The sequence below is a fragment of the Perissodus microlepis genome, chromosome 10 (assembly GCF_051167445.1).
Source record: "Perissodus microlepis isolate ML-2025 ecotype Zambia chromosome 10, ASM5116744v1, whole genome shotgun sequence".
Classification (NCBI taxonomy): domain Eukaryota; kingdom Metazoa; phylum Chordata; class Actinopteri; order Cichliformes; family Cichlidae; genus Perissodus; species Perissodus microlepis.
Window position 1 is genome coordinate 17,539,627 of NC_140470.1, and position 16,884 is coordinate 17,556,510.

The 16,884-nt window shown below is 42.4% G+C and overlaps 1 protein-coding gene across 19 annotated transcripts in view; it reads right to left on the reverse strand.

Annotated features, from left to right (window-relative positions):
* Window positions 1-16,884, reverse strand: part of nbeaa (neurobeachin a) — a 103,140-nt gene that overhangs the window by 53,560 nt on the left and 32,696 nt on the right. For all 19 annotated transcript variants that reach the window (XM_084942569.1, XM_084942568.1, XM_084942558.1 and 16 more), the window contains exons 3-8: window positions 13,686-13,786; window positions 11,084-11,179; window positions 10,785-10,906; window positions 8,047-8,173; window positions 6,160-6,279; window positions 5,148-5,294 (exon numbers count right to left, since the gene is read on the reverse strand). In XM_084942569.1, the coding sequence (XP_084798695.1) occupies window positions 5,148-5,294; window positions 6,160-6,279; window positions 8,047-8,173; window positions 10,785-10,906; window positions 11,084-11,179; window positions 13,686-13,786 (713 nt within the window). The remainder of the gene's footprint in view (window positions 1-5,147; window positions 5,295-6,159; window positions 6,280-8,046; window positions 8,174-10,784; window positions 10,907-11,083; window positions 11,180-13,685; window positions 13,787-16,884) is intronic.

Genomic DNA, 16,884 nt, shown 5'->3' on the forward strand with positions numbered 1-16,884 from the left:
CACAAGAGAGAAGGGAAACATTATTTACATTTATTCCACAAAAAACCAACAAAAAACCCACACAGCCTGGAATCTAAAATAGCTTTACTTTGGATCATTTTCTCACTTTTCTGTTCCTCCACTGACATTATGGATGAATGTAACACAGCAGTATGTTGAAACCAGGACACGCAGTCTAAAGATAGACGCATTTCTTTAGTCCACGCACAAATTGTAGGAACTGTAGGTTGCACTTCATCTGTATCTATATCCGTCTATCTGCACAGGTCTCTGGGTTCATGTGTCCTGCAGCAGTGCTGCTACACACAAAGTATAAAGCCCAGCAGATGAAAGGCCAGTGGACTGATCTGCCACCCTCTGCAGCAGCTCTAGGCGGGGGCCGCTCTCCACCTACAAGCGTCTGGGTCCCCAGGTACCTCACTCAGCCTGACTGCACAGGAAAGCCGCGGGCCGATGACAGACCTGCAGGCCCGTCTTCTTCTAAACCTTTCATCTGAGGTCTAGCGTAAAAAAAGATTAAAAATGCCCTGAGCAGTTTTAACCATGCACCACTAAATGTAATATCCTTATTTCCATCCAAGGGCTGAATACAAATTTACACTAAACCTTCTCTGATTCAGTTACGAGAAACACAAAACGCTTCCTTGCATGGACACGCAAAGAGGAGCCGGGAGAGGCCACTAATCTGCATCTAAAGCCACTTTTCACACAGTCTTCACAGCACATCATTGTTTGTAAGAGTAATTAATGGTAATTACAGCATGCTTCTATTTTCTGAATTAAGAAGATATTACTTTAGTCAGATACGGGAGCTGATGACCCCGTGTTAAACAGCTCCTCTGTGAAGCAGCGTGTGTCAATAAGCTTATCTGTTAAAAATTGCCTGAAATTCTGCAATAATTCTTCACAATCACTAATAAAAAGCCTCTTCAGTTTATTTTGGAGTGGGCCCTACAAAAGTATTGTATAGCCTGAATGTGAAATTAATGCAGGATGCAGATTTTTTGCAGCGTCAGCCTGTTTATTGTGCTGTACTTACAAGCTGTGTGTGTATGTATAGACGCAGCTCCTTTAAATGTGAGCTTGCATTCAGGTTGCCATAGTAAAAAGGGGGAAGGCGGGCTGCTGAAAGCGTGAAAGATCTTTGCTGACTCTTCAAAGTATGAAGACATAAGGGGATATCCGTCAGGTGGAAGGAGGAACATGCATTAAAGCGCGGGTTTTTACATATGTAAAGCCTTACGCGGCTGCACTTAAAAACATGTGTCCCCTCACACCGAGAGGAATGAAAGCGACAACTCTTGCCTTTTTCGCACCTGACAGATGCAGATACGACATGGCCTGCAGTGATAACGGCGCACGAGCCCGTGCACGCGCGCTTAAACCATTCAGCTCATCCTTCGCCTGCCTGCAACTCCAGACAGTTTACTGAATGACGGCCAACTCTTCAGGATGAGAATTCCAGCATCTGACAGAAATGTTGCCTGACTTATTATGGAAGCTATTTATAAAAAAAAAAAAAAATCTAAATCTAGGACTGGCTATCTGTAAATATTCAAAACTAAATGTCAACTCTAAACACTTTCTGAAACTGAATTAGAGCAAAAATATCTGAAATCTACCAAGACATTTGTAGCCAGCGTTAGTCACACATGTTAATCTGCACAGAAATCCATTATTAAGGTATAGAATTATCTAAAGGTTCAACATTAACAACTCGCACCACAAAAAAAAGACTGTGAATGTCACTATAATGAAACATATGAGACATACACACAACAACACACACAAGCGCACAATGCAGGTGTCCAGATACATACTCGCATGGTTCATTAATTAAGTTGTGGCCAGATTGCTGGCAGAGCTCTGCAACGAGGACATCTGGACCTCCTATAAACAGTGTAACCAATGACATATTCAACACATGAGTGGCAGGACATATACAGAACACACACATACACACGCAGAGGAAGATAAAAATAACACCAGAGCTTCCTTTCAACCGTGGCCCGCACAGAAAAATAAGACGTTATGTCCCGTCTTCTTCCGTCATTAGGAGAGCATGGAAGTGCTGAACTGCGCACGCAGACATTTAGCACAAACAGCGTGTCAGCCATCATAAGCCTCGTCGAACCGGAACACCATGCGCACCCTCACTGTGCTAAAGCAGAGTGTCTGTCTGCTTCCTGCTCCTCATTACTGAACAGTAACACTGACAGTGGCTGGGACTAAGAAGCCACATACGGCTGCGCGCACACATACTGTGTGTATATATGTGGATACAGTTCGATTAAACACAGATTAGGCAAAACCCAAGAAGAAACGTATAACACACACACACACATACGTCCACATCTGCGTGAAGCCACAGGAACGAGGACCGACCTATATTCGAGTTAAGACAGGAAGCTGCGTGACACAAACAGACCCACTGGCGTCCCTCCTTTGGCCGAGCGAAAAGCCCACGCACTTGTCATTACAATGCCAGCGCTGAGGCCTGTGGCTTTAAAACAACTGAGCCATTTAATGGTCTCTTCTGGGCATCTGAGAAGCCCATTCTAAGCCATGCAGAGAGGCAATCATCTGACTGATCAGCCTCAGGAAACTGTGGGCTGTGACAGAGAGAGGAATCAGTATTCATGGCAGAGAAACAGCAAACCCCATGCATGCGATCATTAGGAGGAGCACAAGAGAAGTCTAGTTCATCAAATGCCTCGATGTTTAAAAGAAAAAAGGAAAGGTGTAAAGGCCACATGTATGATTCAGCGCTCGTATATGAGAGACAGCTCTAACTCCTGCATTCTATATACTGCATCTTTCCCCGTCAGCGTCACACTGACAATTTCAAATCCCTTCACCGGTGCGCCTGTAGTTTCGCTTTCAGGCCGGCCAGATCTTTACTGCATCCCATTCACCTGGTCTCCTTCCCCCAGATCGCTCATGTAGCCACACAGCTGCCATCTAATACATGCAAACATGCCAAAGAAAAACATTATTTAAAAGAACAAAATCTGATTAAGGATACGTTCTTTCTAATAAGCAGCTGAAATTACATCAGCTGCCTTATCCCCATGACGACTCGCGGTTTTTAAAATTCTGACATCTTTGGACACTTTCATAAACAAGTCGTAAGTGGCCTGAGGCGTGCGAGTGTGCCAAAACAAGAAGCAGACAGCTGGGAAGGCATCTCAGCTGCCACTGATAGCCAGACCAAAAGGCAGAAACTGTGATTTCTAAAGCAATCAGAGCTCAACACCCAACATTGTGAAGCCTCATTTGAATAACTTTAATAACCACAGGAACACAAAGTCCTAAAAAAACCCCAAAAAAACCACTTGAGTTAAAATGTGGCATGTATGGATAGTTCTGTATTTGCCTTTTGTGCCTTTTTAACCTCAAGGAAATAAGTGCAACCAAAAAAAACTAGGTGTATGAGTAAATCTAGGCATTCAAAAAGCTCACTGAGAAGGAAGGTAGATGAACTCAAGCTGTAGCTCAGGTGGCAGAGCAGGTCAGCCACTAATCAGAAGGTCGGTGGTTCGATCCCAGGCTGCCTCCTGGCTGCATGCCAAATATCCTTGGGCAAGATACTAACCCCATGTTTGCCTACTGGTGGTGGTCAGAGGGCCCGGTGGCGCCTGTGTCCGGCAGCCTCGCCTCTGTCAGTGCGCCCCAGGGCAGCTGTGGCTACAATGTAGCTTGCTATCGCCAGTGTGTGAATGGGTGAATGACTGAATGTAGTGTAAAGCGCTTTGGGGACTAGAAAAGCGCTATACAAATGCAGGCCATTTACCATTTACAACATCATCTGCTGCTGAGAAGTTAAAATATCAGTCTTCACAAACTGATGTTGATGACACTGAAACTGACAGAAGCACGATGAATCAAATGGAAAAACTCCTGCACCTTTTAGATTACATTACTGATGACCTCTATGAGAAAGCCTGGCTTTGAACAATAACGTTTGATGTATATTTTTACATTTAGTTTTCTAAGACCTGCCTTTTCTATACTGGAATAAACTTGGTATTATTGTTAAAAATGTGTACAGATGTTTTTTACCTGCTTTGAAGTTACGGCTTCACACATTAGAGCTAAAAAGCAAGAAGTATCTTAAACTTCAAGACAACGGACACGTCAACAGTAGCAGCAGAGAAAAGTCTTATAAACAGATAAATGTTTGAAGTACCTAAAAAAATGTTCTTATTTAAAATACTACTTCTAATCAGCTCGTTAAACACACTTCATATTCTAGTACTGGGATGAAGTACTTCATAATGTCTTCAACAAGGTCCTGAAAACACTGCTCAGAGATTCTGGTCCATATTGACATGATAGCACCACACAGCTCGTTCCACCTCATCCCAAAGGTGCCCGACTGGGTTGAGATCTGGTGACTGTGGAGGCCATTTGAGTGCACTGTCATGTTCAAGAAACCAGTTTGAAATGATTTGGTACATTATCCTGCTGGAAGCAGCCATCAGTAGATGGGTACGCTGTGGTCATACAGGGATGGACGTGGTCAGCCACAATACTCTGTGGGGCTGTGTTGTTTAAACCATGCTCGCTTGGTACCAAGTGTGCCAAGATAATATGCTCCACACCATTACCCCTCCACCAGCCTGAACTCTTGGCACAAGGCAGGATGGACCCATGCTTTCATGTTGTTTACACATTCTGACCCTACCATACAATCACAATAGACAAGGAGACTCATAAAAACCAGATGTTTTTCCAAGCTTCTATCCAGTGTTGGTTTTGTAGCCTCAGTTTCTTCTTCTTAGTTTTTTTAAAGTTCAAACCTGCCTTTAACTTTAAAATAGTGCAATTATTAAGATTTGTGGTCTGTGCTAAGGCCCCAATATTTCAAGATCGCCTTGATTTATGATATTACATTTGATCAAACACTGTTATTGTTGGTGTTTAAATCGGCACACAGCAGGGACCAGTGCACAGTGCAGACTTTGATGGTACAGGTAAAATCCTCAGGTTATAAACAACAATATGAATGGAAACCGACAGCATATAGAAACATTAAATAATAGTCAGGTGGCCGGGATGTTCTAACTGTGACACTGAAGCACAGCTAAGCATTTGGAGAACATGTGCTATAGTGGTGATAAGCATGGATGCGGGCGCTATCTCACCTTGTATCCTGGGCCGAGCTGGTGAATAGCAAAAATCTGAGCTGGGTTGAGAGCTTCACTGAAAACGTAAATGGCCCCCAGCTGACCGCAGAACACCCTGTTAGCATCTGCTGTCTCTGATGAACCCAGGAAACACTTGTCGTAACTCTGAAGGAAAGACAGAGCACAAGATAATGTTACCTTTCAGACATAATCAAACAGAAATGTAATCAGAGTAATCGACAGTTTGGAGAAAAATAATATGTTTTGAAGTTTGCTGATCTTTACAGTGATCTGAAAGACAGATATGGTTCATGTTGAGTCATAAGATCTCTGAAGCAATAAACAGTGGATGGTAGAAAACAGATAAACCTTTGATAGCTGCTGGTTCCTAATCGCTCGGTCCCAACTCTACTCTCACCTGCTATTACATTTGTCCCGTTCGCTCTCATAGCCCTTATCACAATGAAATCTTTACTCCTCTGCCTTTTTTCAAAATGAGGACAAACGTTTTATCTTGGGCCCTCGGGACCAAACAAACCCCGATAGCGTCGACGTTTTCCGAGACCCTTGCTTTCAAGTCTCTGACTGAGCTGCGTGAACAGCAAAACCCTCTCCCTCAGTTTCTTACAACAACGCCAAACTTCAATACCGGCAGCAATGTCAAAAGCTGGCCAGGATGGAAGGGGAACAAAGGCCGAGCAGCTACCTGTCACCTGCTAAATGGAAAAGTTGGAAGTTGGAGTTTGGGTGAGCTATGTTGGAAAGAGGCCCAAGGACAACTTTGTTCCTGCTGACAAATGCAGAGGGCAAACCTCAGATGTCTGCCAATATCACAACAGGAGAGAGGTGTGAAGTAGAGCCAGACCAGTACTGGATTTCTGACAGTGCTGCGGAAATCCTTATTTTGAAGCTAAATCTATTTTTTTAAGCAATCGTCAAATAGAAGCAGCTGAATAATGAACTCCACGTTCATAATCAACTGTGCACGCTACCACGTAAAATCCACGGCAAACAACATCAGCGCCCTTACATCGTTGGTGTTGACGTGCCAGGCCATATCACCATAGGAGACCAGCTGACCGTTCACATAGCAACGGATCTCAGAGTTCCTCCAGCGGTTGTAGATGTGGACGATGCTGATCATATACCACTGAAAAATTGAAAAAACACATTAAAATAAAACACACACAAGATGATTAATCAAAACAAGAAAAGCATCACTGCACCAAATTACCAAAACAAGAACTAAATGTTCTTTGTTTTACCCGAGGCTTTTATATTCGTGGGAGTTCTTCAGAACCGTTTCGTGACGACTGAGACCTTTCTTGTTTTGGTTTCTTCGTTTTTAACAACCAGAACGGTATTTTAATCGATTTTATTCCTCTGCCTCTGCTCTCACCTTGGCTATTACTGACAGTTGTTTGTCCATCAGACGCATTACATCCAAACCCCCCGGGCTGAATTTAAACTAAATTGAAACTTAGTGAAAAAGTGACGCATTCATACTGAGAACTGAGAAATAAGGCAACGGCCTTGGCGTATAATGTTTACTGCTACGGGGGTCGGGCGGTCCACAGTGATGACACCTGAGCTCCCGTGAGTCCCGTGCTGCAATTGCACTTTTTGGGATTTCCTATTTTTATACCTCATCTGCTTTTGAAATGCAGAGCGAGTTATAGCCTGTTGTCATGTGTTTGTTGGGGTGTTGTGCTGTGACAGCAGAGAGGAAAACCAAGAGTGAAACCAACAACGACAAAAAACACAAAAAAGGGCTCACAAGTTAGGCAAATAAAAGCAAATAATTTGCTTTTTTTATTCTTATTTTTTTTCCTTTTGCTTCTCAGAGAGAGTGAAGGGATCTCTCGGGGTTGCAAGTAATAGAAGGAAAAACACTGTCAGCCTTGATTGCTCCAAAATATCTGGTACACTGATGTTGTTGATTTGGACATTGGCTCTGTTGGTGGCTGAATGCATCATACAGATTACTAAGCTACTGTAAAAGCAAACCTGTTGAAGCCTGTGGTGAACAAAATGTGTTACTTGCACCTTTGCACTTGTTATTTAATAAACACAAACTACTGAAAGATATTGACAAAAGCCTCCTGCTGTATCCACTACTGTATGTTTTCATCAAGACTTTATTTTATTTCCTAGCTTAGTGAAAATTCATATCTTTGTAATACAGAGAATACTCACTCTCACTGCCCTCTACTTTAGCTCACTATAAGAAGGTCAGCTAACATGAATTACAACAGTGTTGAACTCATTTACTCAACAGAACGCTTTCTGTTCTCTCTCTTTTTTCACTTTGCCCACCTTTATAGTGCATGGCTACAGCAATATGCTTGTGTGCCTTCATTAGAAAACATCTTCCCTGATGATAATACACACAGGTTCCCTGGAGAGAGACTGCAATGGGGAACAGGAGTGCAGAGGGGAGGGTGGGGAAGCTATAATTTTGCAGGTGCATCTATACATGGGGAGTAGGGAGCACAATGTGTGCGCTGCCGGCGTTCAGTCTCTCGTACATGCATGCACACACGCATTAACGCATGTGCACGACAAGGCAAAACGCTGTGAGACACGGTGGCTTTGAAATTTATCAAATGGAACCACTGGGAACTTCGTTAGGCGGTGCAGGGATTCTACTGGGTCAGCAAATCCTCTGGAAGGCCATCTCATCAAGTAATGTGTGTTTGTTTATGTGCGCGTGCGAGGATGTGTGTGGGACAGTGGCAAAATGCTGACAGCGCGGTACAGGGGCAGCGTGCGGGTCTTAATTGACAGACCTTATCTGGACTCATCAACATTCGGCATGTGTGCAGAGAGACGGGGGAGAGCAGCAGCACTCTCCTGATGCTGTGTCATTTAACAAGTGGCACAGGAGCTCCAGAAAATGGGTGTTTCTTTTTCTTACCTTGCGGGGCTGGAAATCATATTTCACGCAGTGCTGAAAGCCTTTTCCTTTCGACTTCAACGATGTCACAATGAGGCAGTTTCCCACAAAGTGCGCGGAGTAACCTATTCCTTTACTGGTGCGAAAACTGAAGAAGAATGAGAAAGAGAAACACTCGTTTCACTTTGGTGTAGAGTCAATATACGAGTCTGAAAATGGCTGTGATAAGTTTTCAGCTAGCTGTAAATGAAAACAAATTAGGTTAGGCTAACTTCATGAATGAGCTGTCCCTCGAAAGGGCATGTGAACCATGAAGCTGCTTAGACTAAAAGAGCTGGATTTTATTTCACAAATACAACTGCACCTCAAGATATCCTTACTACTGAAATACATGCACAAGGCACCTTTCACACCCACATATCACATCCTTTAGGGTCACAAAAAGCAGGATTTTAAGGTGCTTTCCTTTCAGCGATGCCAAGGGTCCCAGATTGTAGGTTTGTGAGAAACACCAGTAATCCTCTTCCCTCCATTTTACCCGCATCATTTTTCTCTTCCCGCACTTGTAACCTCCACATAAAACCTAGTCTCACAGCTAAGCTTATTCCTGAAACAAGCAGACATATTTTCTTTTTAAAATAGACCCAGAAGGATCGCGCATACAGCAGGAAGGAGATATAAATCCCTCTCAAGTGAATCCCTGGTACACATTAGTAGGACACATACTGCGTTATCATGGCCTTCATGCAGCTGCTGAGGCCAGTATCAGACAGGCAGCTGGAGTAGCAGCTGCATCTGGGGGAGGATGATAAGACCTGGGCCAGAGAAGAGGAGGCTGCCCTCCCTCTCTCGCACCCTGCTTACCATGACAACCTGACAAACCAAACTGTTACTAAGGAAACAAGATTACATCCGAGCACTTTTCCTGATTAGCACTCATCTCCGAGATAGTATCTGGAGGATATATGGATGCACATCGCGCTTCCTGTAAACGACTTCACAACCTTTTCTCTCCGTAATGAATCAGAGGGAGGAGAGGTGAAGGCAGGACGGTGCTAGTTAGTGTCAAAGAGCGAAGAGGTAGAGGGAAGAAGCCAAGCAGTGGCGTGAAGGAGTTCAATTAAATAAAAGGTCAAAGCTAATGAAGCTTCATAGTAGCTAACGGCTTGCACTTGCAACACTAACGGTGAGGCCAGCGAGGGCCAGAGCTGCACAGCGAGGAGGAGGCATCCACCCAACAGATCACTTATAATGGAGTGTGTTGACATTTAAAGTTATGTTCTAATTCATTATCTGTTTATCTATTAACTTCCTAACCATGTCATTCAGTCAGACTAGTTAACTCATTATATTAAATGTTTCACTGAAGACACTCAAAAGCTGAACAAAAGTAACGCTGGAAAAAGATTTGAATAGATCTGATTGTTTAGGATTCGGGAGCTATGTGATCATTGCTGTGTCTGTGGCCAGCTGACAACACAACACTTTAACACTCCTAAGATGACAAAAAGATGGAAGTGAGGTGTTAGAAGAGCTGATCTGTTTCCTACGAGTCTCGCAGTACTGAAATGGCTGAAAAACACCATAAGAATGGACTCAAACAACATCAACATTTTTCTACATCTGATTTTAGACCAAAAATCCCCTTTTCACAAATATAATATGGATTACGGGTCTAAACAGAAACATGATTAAAACAATGTCTTAACACCTGTTGCAAATCAAAACAAACTATCACAATTTGTTTGCGATAGTCAACAGCGACTGCTAACAGTTTGTTGCTTGTCTAAAGCCGTCTGACTATTTACTTGTATTAAAAAAATTATTAAAAACCTACAAATGCAACTTGTTGTGATGATTGAAAACATGAAAAAAAAAAATGCTTTTGTCTGATTTTCAGATTTTTTTTTTTTTAACTTGTAACAGCTGCACTTTGACTTATGAATGCCCCATGACTCCGCGACAAGTTCCCACGGTGAGAGTTCTTAGAAATAGATAGACAGACAATTTATTGATCCCACAAGGGAAACTGTGCTTGCTGTTGTGAACCCTTCTGAACAAGGCAAAAGTAGCTTTTGTTGCCTAAACACAACAACAACTTCAGTTCATCCTCTGTCTCACACAAGCAGTTTGACCTCCCCTTCCTTTAACCCAGAATTCTTTTGATTCGTTCAGTTTCTGACGTGACGTTAAAACCCGTCGCGTGCGTGCATCCTGACGGAAATCTGTCCGCTCAACCTTCCCAAAAGCACCGATTGAAACCTTTCTTACATGCACATTTGTGAACCTATCCTGTATGGCGTTCACACCAATTGCGGCAGATTGCAGTCTGCAGTATATTAAGTGCTTTCGCATGCTGTGATTAAGTGCAGCACACTTTTCAAACTGTGTCACCTCAGGTTAGTTTTCTTCCAACTGTAACTATAATGCTTTTTGACATCCAGAAGGAACAGGCCTGAACTTGCTTTGTGCAGCTATGTCGGCTCCTCTGCTTGGATCAATAGTGAAAGCACAAGGACGTCTGTACGAACTAAAACCACTTCTTACACAAGTAAAATTTCTTTAAACTGAGAACACTAGTGAGTGCTGCCACTATAGAAATTTGCTCATGTCTGAGCCTCTTTTGTCATTTTCTTTTTCTCAAACCTATCTAGAGTTTTTTTTAAAGCATACCAAGAGTCTACAAAGAAATCCTGTGCTTTTGTGATCCCGGAGGGCTGATAAAAAAAAACCCAACTTGGCCAGATGAATGAACTTACCAGTAGAGGTACGGCTTGTCTTTATCCACATTGATGTTGTTGAGTGGATCCTGCCTGAACCAAGTGTTGATAGTGAATCCGTTCTGGTATGGCCATTTGGCAATTGGTGGTAAAGCTATAGCCTGGAGCAGAACAATCAGCTATCACTACACTCATATGCATGAGAAAATGCCATTTAATATGAGCTGACTGACTGCAAACAAGCATAGATTAATCTGGATAAAAAAGAATTATTCTGATAGATTTCTTAGATTAAGGCTTGAGTGTATAAGTGGTTAGTGCGTGCTGGTCGGTCTCACCGCTGCACTCCGGCCTGGAAAGTTGAAAAAGGTGTCCGGGCCGTGTCTCTGTGGCATCTGGTTCAACACTGACAACAGCTTGATAGCGTGTCTTGGCTGGAGGAGAGGAGGAAAGACCAAAGTGACTGCCATTATTAAGTGACAGATGCTCCCTATCAGGGGCACAGGGGAGAGTAAGACTGTTAAAAAAAAACCAAAAAAAACATGGTGTGACATCACATCTCTACCACAACCCAGCTGGATCAATAACGCTTCAATCACCTCCGTCCTACCCCCGACAACACCTCATCAATACCATGGCAACCCTTAATCGATCTGTCTCTGGAGAGGGCTGCTGAGGGGAGGAGGAATCGGAAAAGATGGGAAAACAGCGGTAGGTGGATGGGTTAGTGATGGATATTGGACAGCAGAGAGCAGTGGACTGCTGATCAGTGACCAGAGGTTGCTGATGGAGGTTGCCCTGGAGCCTGACTAGAAGGGGGGATTGCCGAAGAAGTGGCAAGGATTCACAGGATGAGTTAACAAACACCGAATCATCGCACACTCTGCAAACCTTGCTAAAACTACAGTCAGTAAGGATGTCATAGGAGACGGTTTAGACTCATAAAACCCTCGTTAATCTCCACAGTACAGTTTTAAAACATCCGCTCTGAGTCAGCTAAACCGTCCGACTAGAAGGTGGGCCAATGAGCAAACTACAGGGAGCTGTTAAGCTTACAACAAGAAGCAATGTAAGCTGAGATTGCACTAAGCACTCCCAAATCTAAGCTCCTGAATTAATCCCATTTTCAGGTACTGGCGTTTGTAGCTCTAAAAGTAAGCATGAATCAGCAATAGCAGAAGCCAATTTAAGCAGAAATTCGACAATAAACAGCATACGGGTTTCAGTATAAAAGCCTGAAGCAACCAAAGTGCAAGAGTGGTTCGTGTTGCCGTTTCAATAAAGGAGGAAATGTATTAATCAAACTCCCTTCCAATTGCCTGCAAAGCAATTCACTGAGAAAACAATGCCAAATTGGCAGGTTGTGATAACAGACGTATATTTGGCTCACTGTGCGAGAGTAAAGAAAGTTTGAGGTGAAAGTAAAGAAGAAGAAATGGAAATCCCCGAACAAAGCATTCAGCTTCATAGAGCAGTTCAGATGATTATATGTGTCCTGAATGTGACTCTACTGGACTCTACTGGCTCCTTCACCTTCACACCTGATTAAGCTTTCACTGTCACTTTTTTTTCACCATGCTTCTCTTCAATTACACTAATAAAATCAATTACAAGCAAAAAAAAAAAGAAAAAAAAGAAAAGAACACAAGCTAAAGTGTCTTAACAAACATACATAAATGAATCCTAATATGGAGTCACACAAAGGTATACACACCCATCCTGCATTATTCTAGTGCATTAGCACAAACATCTCACTAAGTGACATCCAGACTGATGACACGCAGACAAACTCATGCTGTATGGCTAATATAGTTTGCATTTTTTAAGCTTCCACAGCAAGTGAATACCAGTAAATCAAAAACAGTGAAATGTCTAATTCAGCAGCAAATGTGACATCTGTAAAAACAAAAAACCTAAAAAGATCAAACATATCCAAGGTTACAACATCCCAATAATCATCAGTGTTGGCAGAGAAAATTAATATTGCTTCGTGAATACCAGCTCCTCTCAAACCAGACATGAATCTTCAATAATGTTCTGATATATTTGTTGGTCTGCTGCCATCTGAGCAAACAAAGGGTTTCTGACTGAAGCTCCATCTGTCGTTGAATTGTCCCCTGAGGTACACCACATCAGAAATGCTCCCAATATGAAACACAGGAGATACTTACGACATACATCACAATTTTTTTTGCAGTGTTGATATTTGTTAAACTGTAAAGAACCAGTAAGTGCATGAGTCTTAGCCCGTAGCTAATGGTGCGTGTCACGCCACTTCCTGGCATTGGACGCCTGCTGGAGAACTCGCTAGATTGGATGACGTACTTTATTCTCTACAGCTACAACCATGCAAACCATAATCTGCACCCTACTGGATGAACTCGTGTGGGCTGTCTGCTTCCAGATTTTTTTAAACCGAGACCAAAGTGGCAGCTTGTTTCCAAATAAGCTCTCTAGGACTGGTGCAGAGGTAAACACATGAAATAGCCCTGCTTCATGACCAGGTAGAGACACAATTTCAGTCTCATGGGGGTGGGGGTCACAAGCCAGTTACTCCTAATGCTGGTCCCAAGCCAGGATAAATGGGAGGCTTGTGTTAGGAAGGGTATCCAGCATGAAATCTGTGCCAAATCAAACACGCGGCCCCCTTGGGAAATAAGAGAGCAGCCCAAAGTAGCTTTAGTGTAACAAAATGTGTTTCTGCAAGAATTTAAGCCCTGCAGTTGCTGTTGCTGTCGTTGTCGACTGACAACAGCTAGTTTTCAGTTTATAGAGGCTTTGAGTTGCGCTGGATGTCCTTGATTTGCATGAAGGAGCCTAGACCACAACACTGCTCACCTGCTTACATAGACAATGGAAGTCGTGGAAATGACAGATCCTGCGGAGACGTACCCACAATCTAAAATTCTAATCGCTTCTTAAATCACCACCAAAACTTACCCAGATGCCGTTTTCGCCCCTCAGCATACTAAAGAGCAGCTTCAACTCCTTGACTGTGATGCTGTAGCTGGCCATGACTCCCAGCATGTCCACCAGAAGGTCTGACAACAAAGAAAACACACACACACACACAAACAAAAGGCAGAAAGTAAGTGTAAGACAGCAGAGATATCCTGAATGTGCATGCTCCTATGAGTTTGTGTGTGAGTCAGCGTTTGGAAGTCTCTCTACTGACATTTCTGATAGAATATGGTGAGGGCATAAGACACTGACAGGTTGTTATACTGTCAGTTGAGCAATTTATTATTCAGAGAAGTAAAAATCAGCGGCGCTTCATCCAAGTACTCAGAGCTACTGCCATGTAAACAAAACACACACAACCTCAAACCTCAACGAGTGTTGCTTTTCACAGCACTGCTAAATACGGTCAGAGTACACATGACAACATATAAAGCTCCATTAATACATAATGATCTTAATACATCAGGGAATAGAAGGCCAAACAACTGAGAAAGGGCTAAATATACTGTGACAGCGTTAATTATGATTCACAAATATAGCTGTGGTCAAACGTTTACATGCAGTCATCGTGGGCATGAATGTTGTGGTGATTTGGGGCTTTTAATGATTTCTTTGAACTGTTCTTTTTCCAGAGTGCAATGACTGTACAGCTTACATCTTTAATGACTTTAAGAACACGAACTGAGTTTTGATTTTCTCTAATCCACACAGGGTCACAATTGTACATACGGGCTCGACTATACACATATATCACCTCTACTCCCACTTGGGTAAACATCACTTAGCAGGGTGCACCTCAATCAGACAGTTTTGATAGCCATCAAAAAGCTTCTGTTATAATTTTGGATGGACTGGTGGGATTCATCTAAACTGGTTGGCTTCTTGGTACAGACCCAATGTTCCTATGTTTGAAAGCTTCGCATTTACTCCTGCAAACAAACATCATGTCATTGTGGCCAGTTAGCTCAATCTTTGTCTCCTCTGACCACAAAACGTCTCTCCAAAAGCCATATGGCTGATTCATGTGGACCGCTGCAAATTCCAGTCTAGCTTGAAGGTGTCGAATTTGGAACAGGAGCTTCTTGTTTGTTCTGGATCTCCTCAGTCCACGGCAAAAGCTCACTCCACTATGGCCAATGAAGCCAGTGTTCCAACAGTTTCCAGTTCATGGCAGGCTTGTTGGGTTGTCTGAACATCCTAACCTAACTAAATATCCTCTCATCTGAGGGTGACGCATCTGACTATCCTGTATTTACGTACAATTGTTTATTTATGTAAATCTACACAATCCTCCTTCTTAAATCTTCACGGAGTTCCTTCCTATTGTTCTGAGCATTGGTCCAATACCAATTTTTAACCTGACAAAATCAATTATAATCACTCACAAGAAGTTAACAGGCCTTGGACTTGTCAGGTTAACCCTTTAAGCCTGAACTGTGAAATAATTGTGAGAATAAAAAAAATAATAATTAATGAATTCAATATTAATTTGCAGATATGAGCTTTAACTTGTATCAGGCTTTACAGGGTTAAAAGGCACCGAAGAAGCTACAGCATAACTTAAAAGATTTGAGTATAGGCAAATATTAGAGGCCCTACATTTTTAAATGTTGATCCTGTGTAGATTAGATAAAAAAGTAATTAAAGATGCTGTACAATGATGAGTGTCTGTAAACTTCTGACCACACATGTAATTTAACTGCTAATAGTACAAAAAACAGCATGCAGAGTAGTATTAATCTCCTTTTAGCAAAACAAACAAAAAACAAATATTCATATTAACCAAAATTGTAATCTACTCCTTTAATTTGTTCACATTTTAACAGACAATAGTGGCAATCTGTCACCTCCCTCTCTAAGGCTGTGAAAGAGCTTTTGTTTAATGGCTACATGTCATGAAATGACAAAAACAAGACTTTAAATACAATTCCCTCTCAATATTCAAGCATATAATTAAATACCACATTGAGGCTTTTGTTTAGCCCAAATGACCTTCCTGCTTCATTGACTTTCACTTTACACAACCACAACAGATCAGTGTGGATATGGCAGAGAGACAGCACGGCTCTCTCAGAGGGAGCCAATCTGCTTAGAAAGGCTCTTCTTTCCCATTAGGCCTGCTAGATATGAATAGAGTCTTCCCATAATATTTCATTAGCCAAAGCCTAGCGACAGGGAATAAAGGAGAGGGATATCTCACTGAGGTGCTGGGTATGAGAGGAAAATGCAATACACAATGTCCTAGATTCAAAACCCCTAAGCTCTGTTTTTGTTGTGTTCAATTCATGTAGGTCATTTTGCATAGGTTTGGAAAAATGTTACAATCACAGCTCTCTGGAAGAATCGGCATTAAATTGATTTAAGTGGCGTATACTCTGCTGTAGTGAGCAGTAATAAGTCAAAGAAGTTATAAAACACATCGTCCTGCGGCGCTAGCTAGGGCAGAGAGGACACTGGGGGGGTGGAGCAAAAGATGTGCACTCCGAGGCATCATTAAAGGGAAGCCAAGGTCAATACGTTCATGTAAAGAGATGAATGTGGATGTGTTGTTTTGCAATCAAGCCCTGTTACAAATGGCAGTGAGCACACAGAAACACATCGAGGTTGTTATTTTGCTTTTGCTGCACTGGAGGGTTTTATGGATGTTTCACTGCAGGGCAAACACTCATGGACACGTGGAATAGGTTTTGATATAAGGAAAAACATCTGAGTTTTTTCCATCAAGGTGGAGGCACGTTTACAGATTCAGCTGGTTGCTGCTTCGTCAACACGATTACAAGGTTGAGAGGTTGGGCATCTGTTAAAGAACAGCCCATTATGTTTTGGTATGGATCCCCATCACTTTCGTTAAAGTAGAGAGATAGGCCACTGGCCTTGGTAGAGGACTTCTTTCCTCTCTGTCAGCAAGGTTATGCAAAAAGTGCAGGACAAAGTGCATGAAACTTGGACGCACAGTGGAGAGCTGGAGTTTACAGAAAGAACTCATTACATATAAATGCAGATTTAGACATCAAGGCACTGACCTTAGCACAGACTCTGCTCTTCTAGTCTGAATTTTACCTATTTTTCAGCATCAGTGAAGTTTTACACCAAGCGTGCAATCCAAAATAAGTGGTTCCTGAAAATTCTAACCAAGGGTGACGTTTTGGGTCTTCTTCCAGAACTTAGCAAAGTTTTG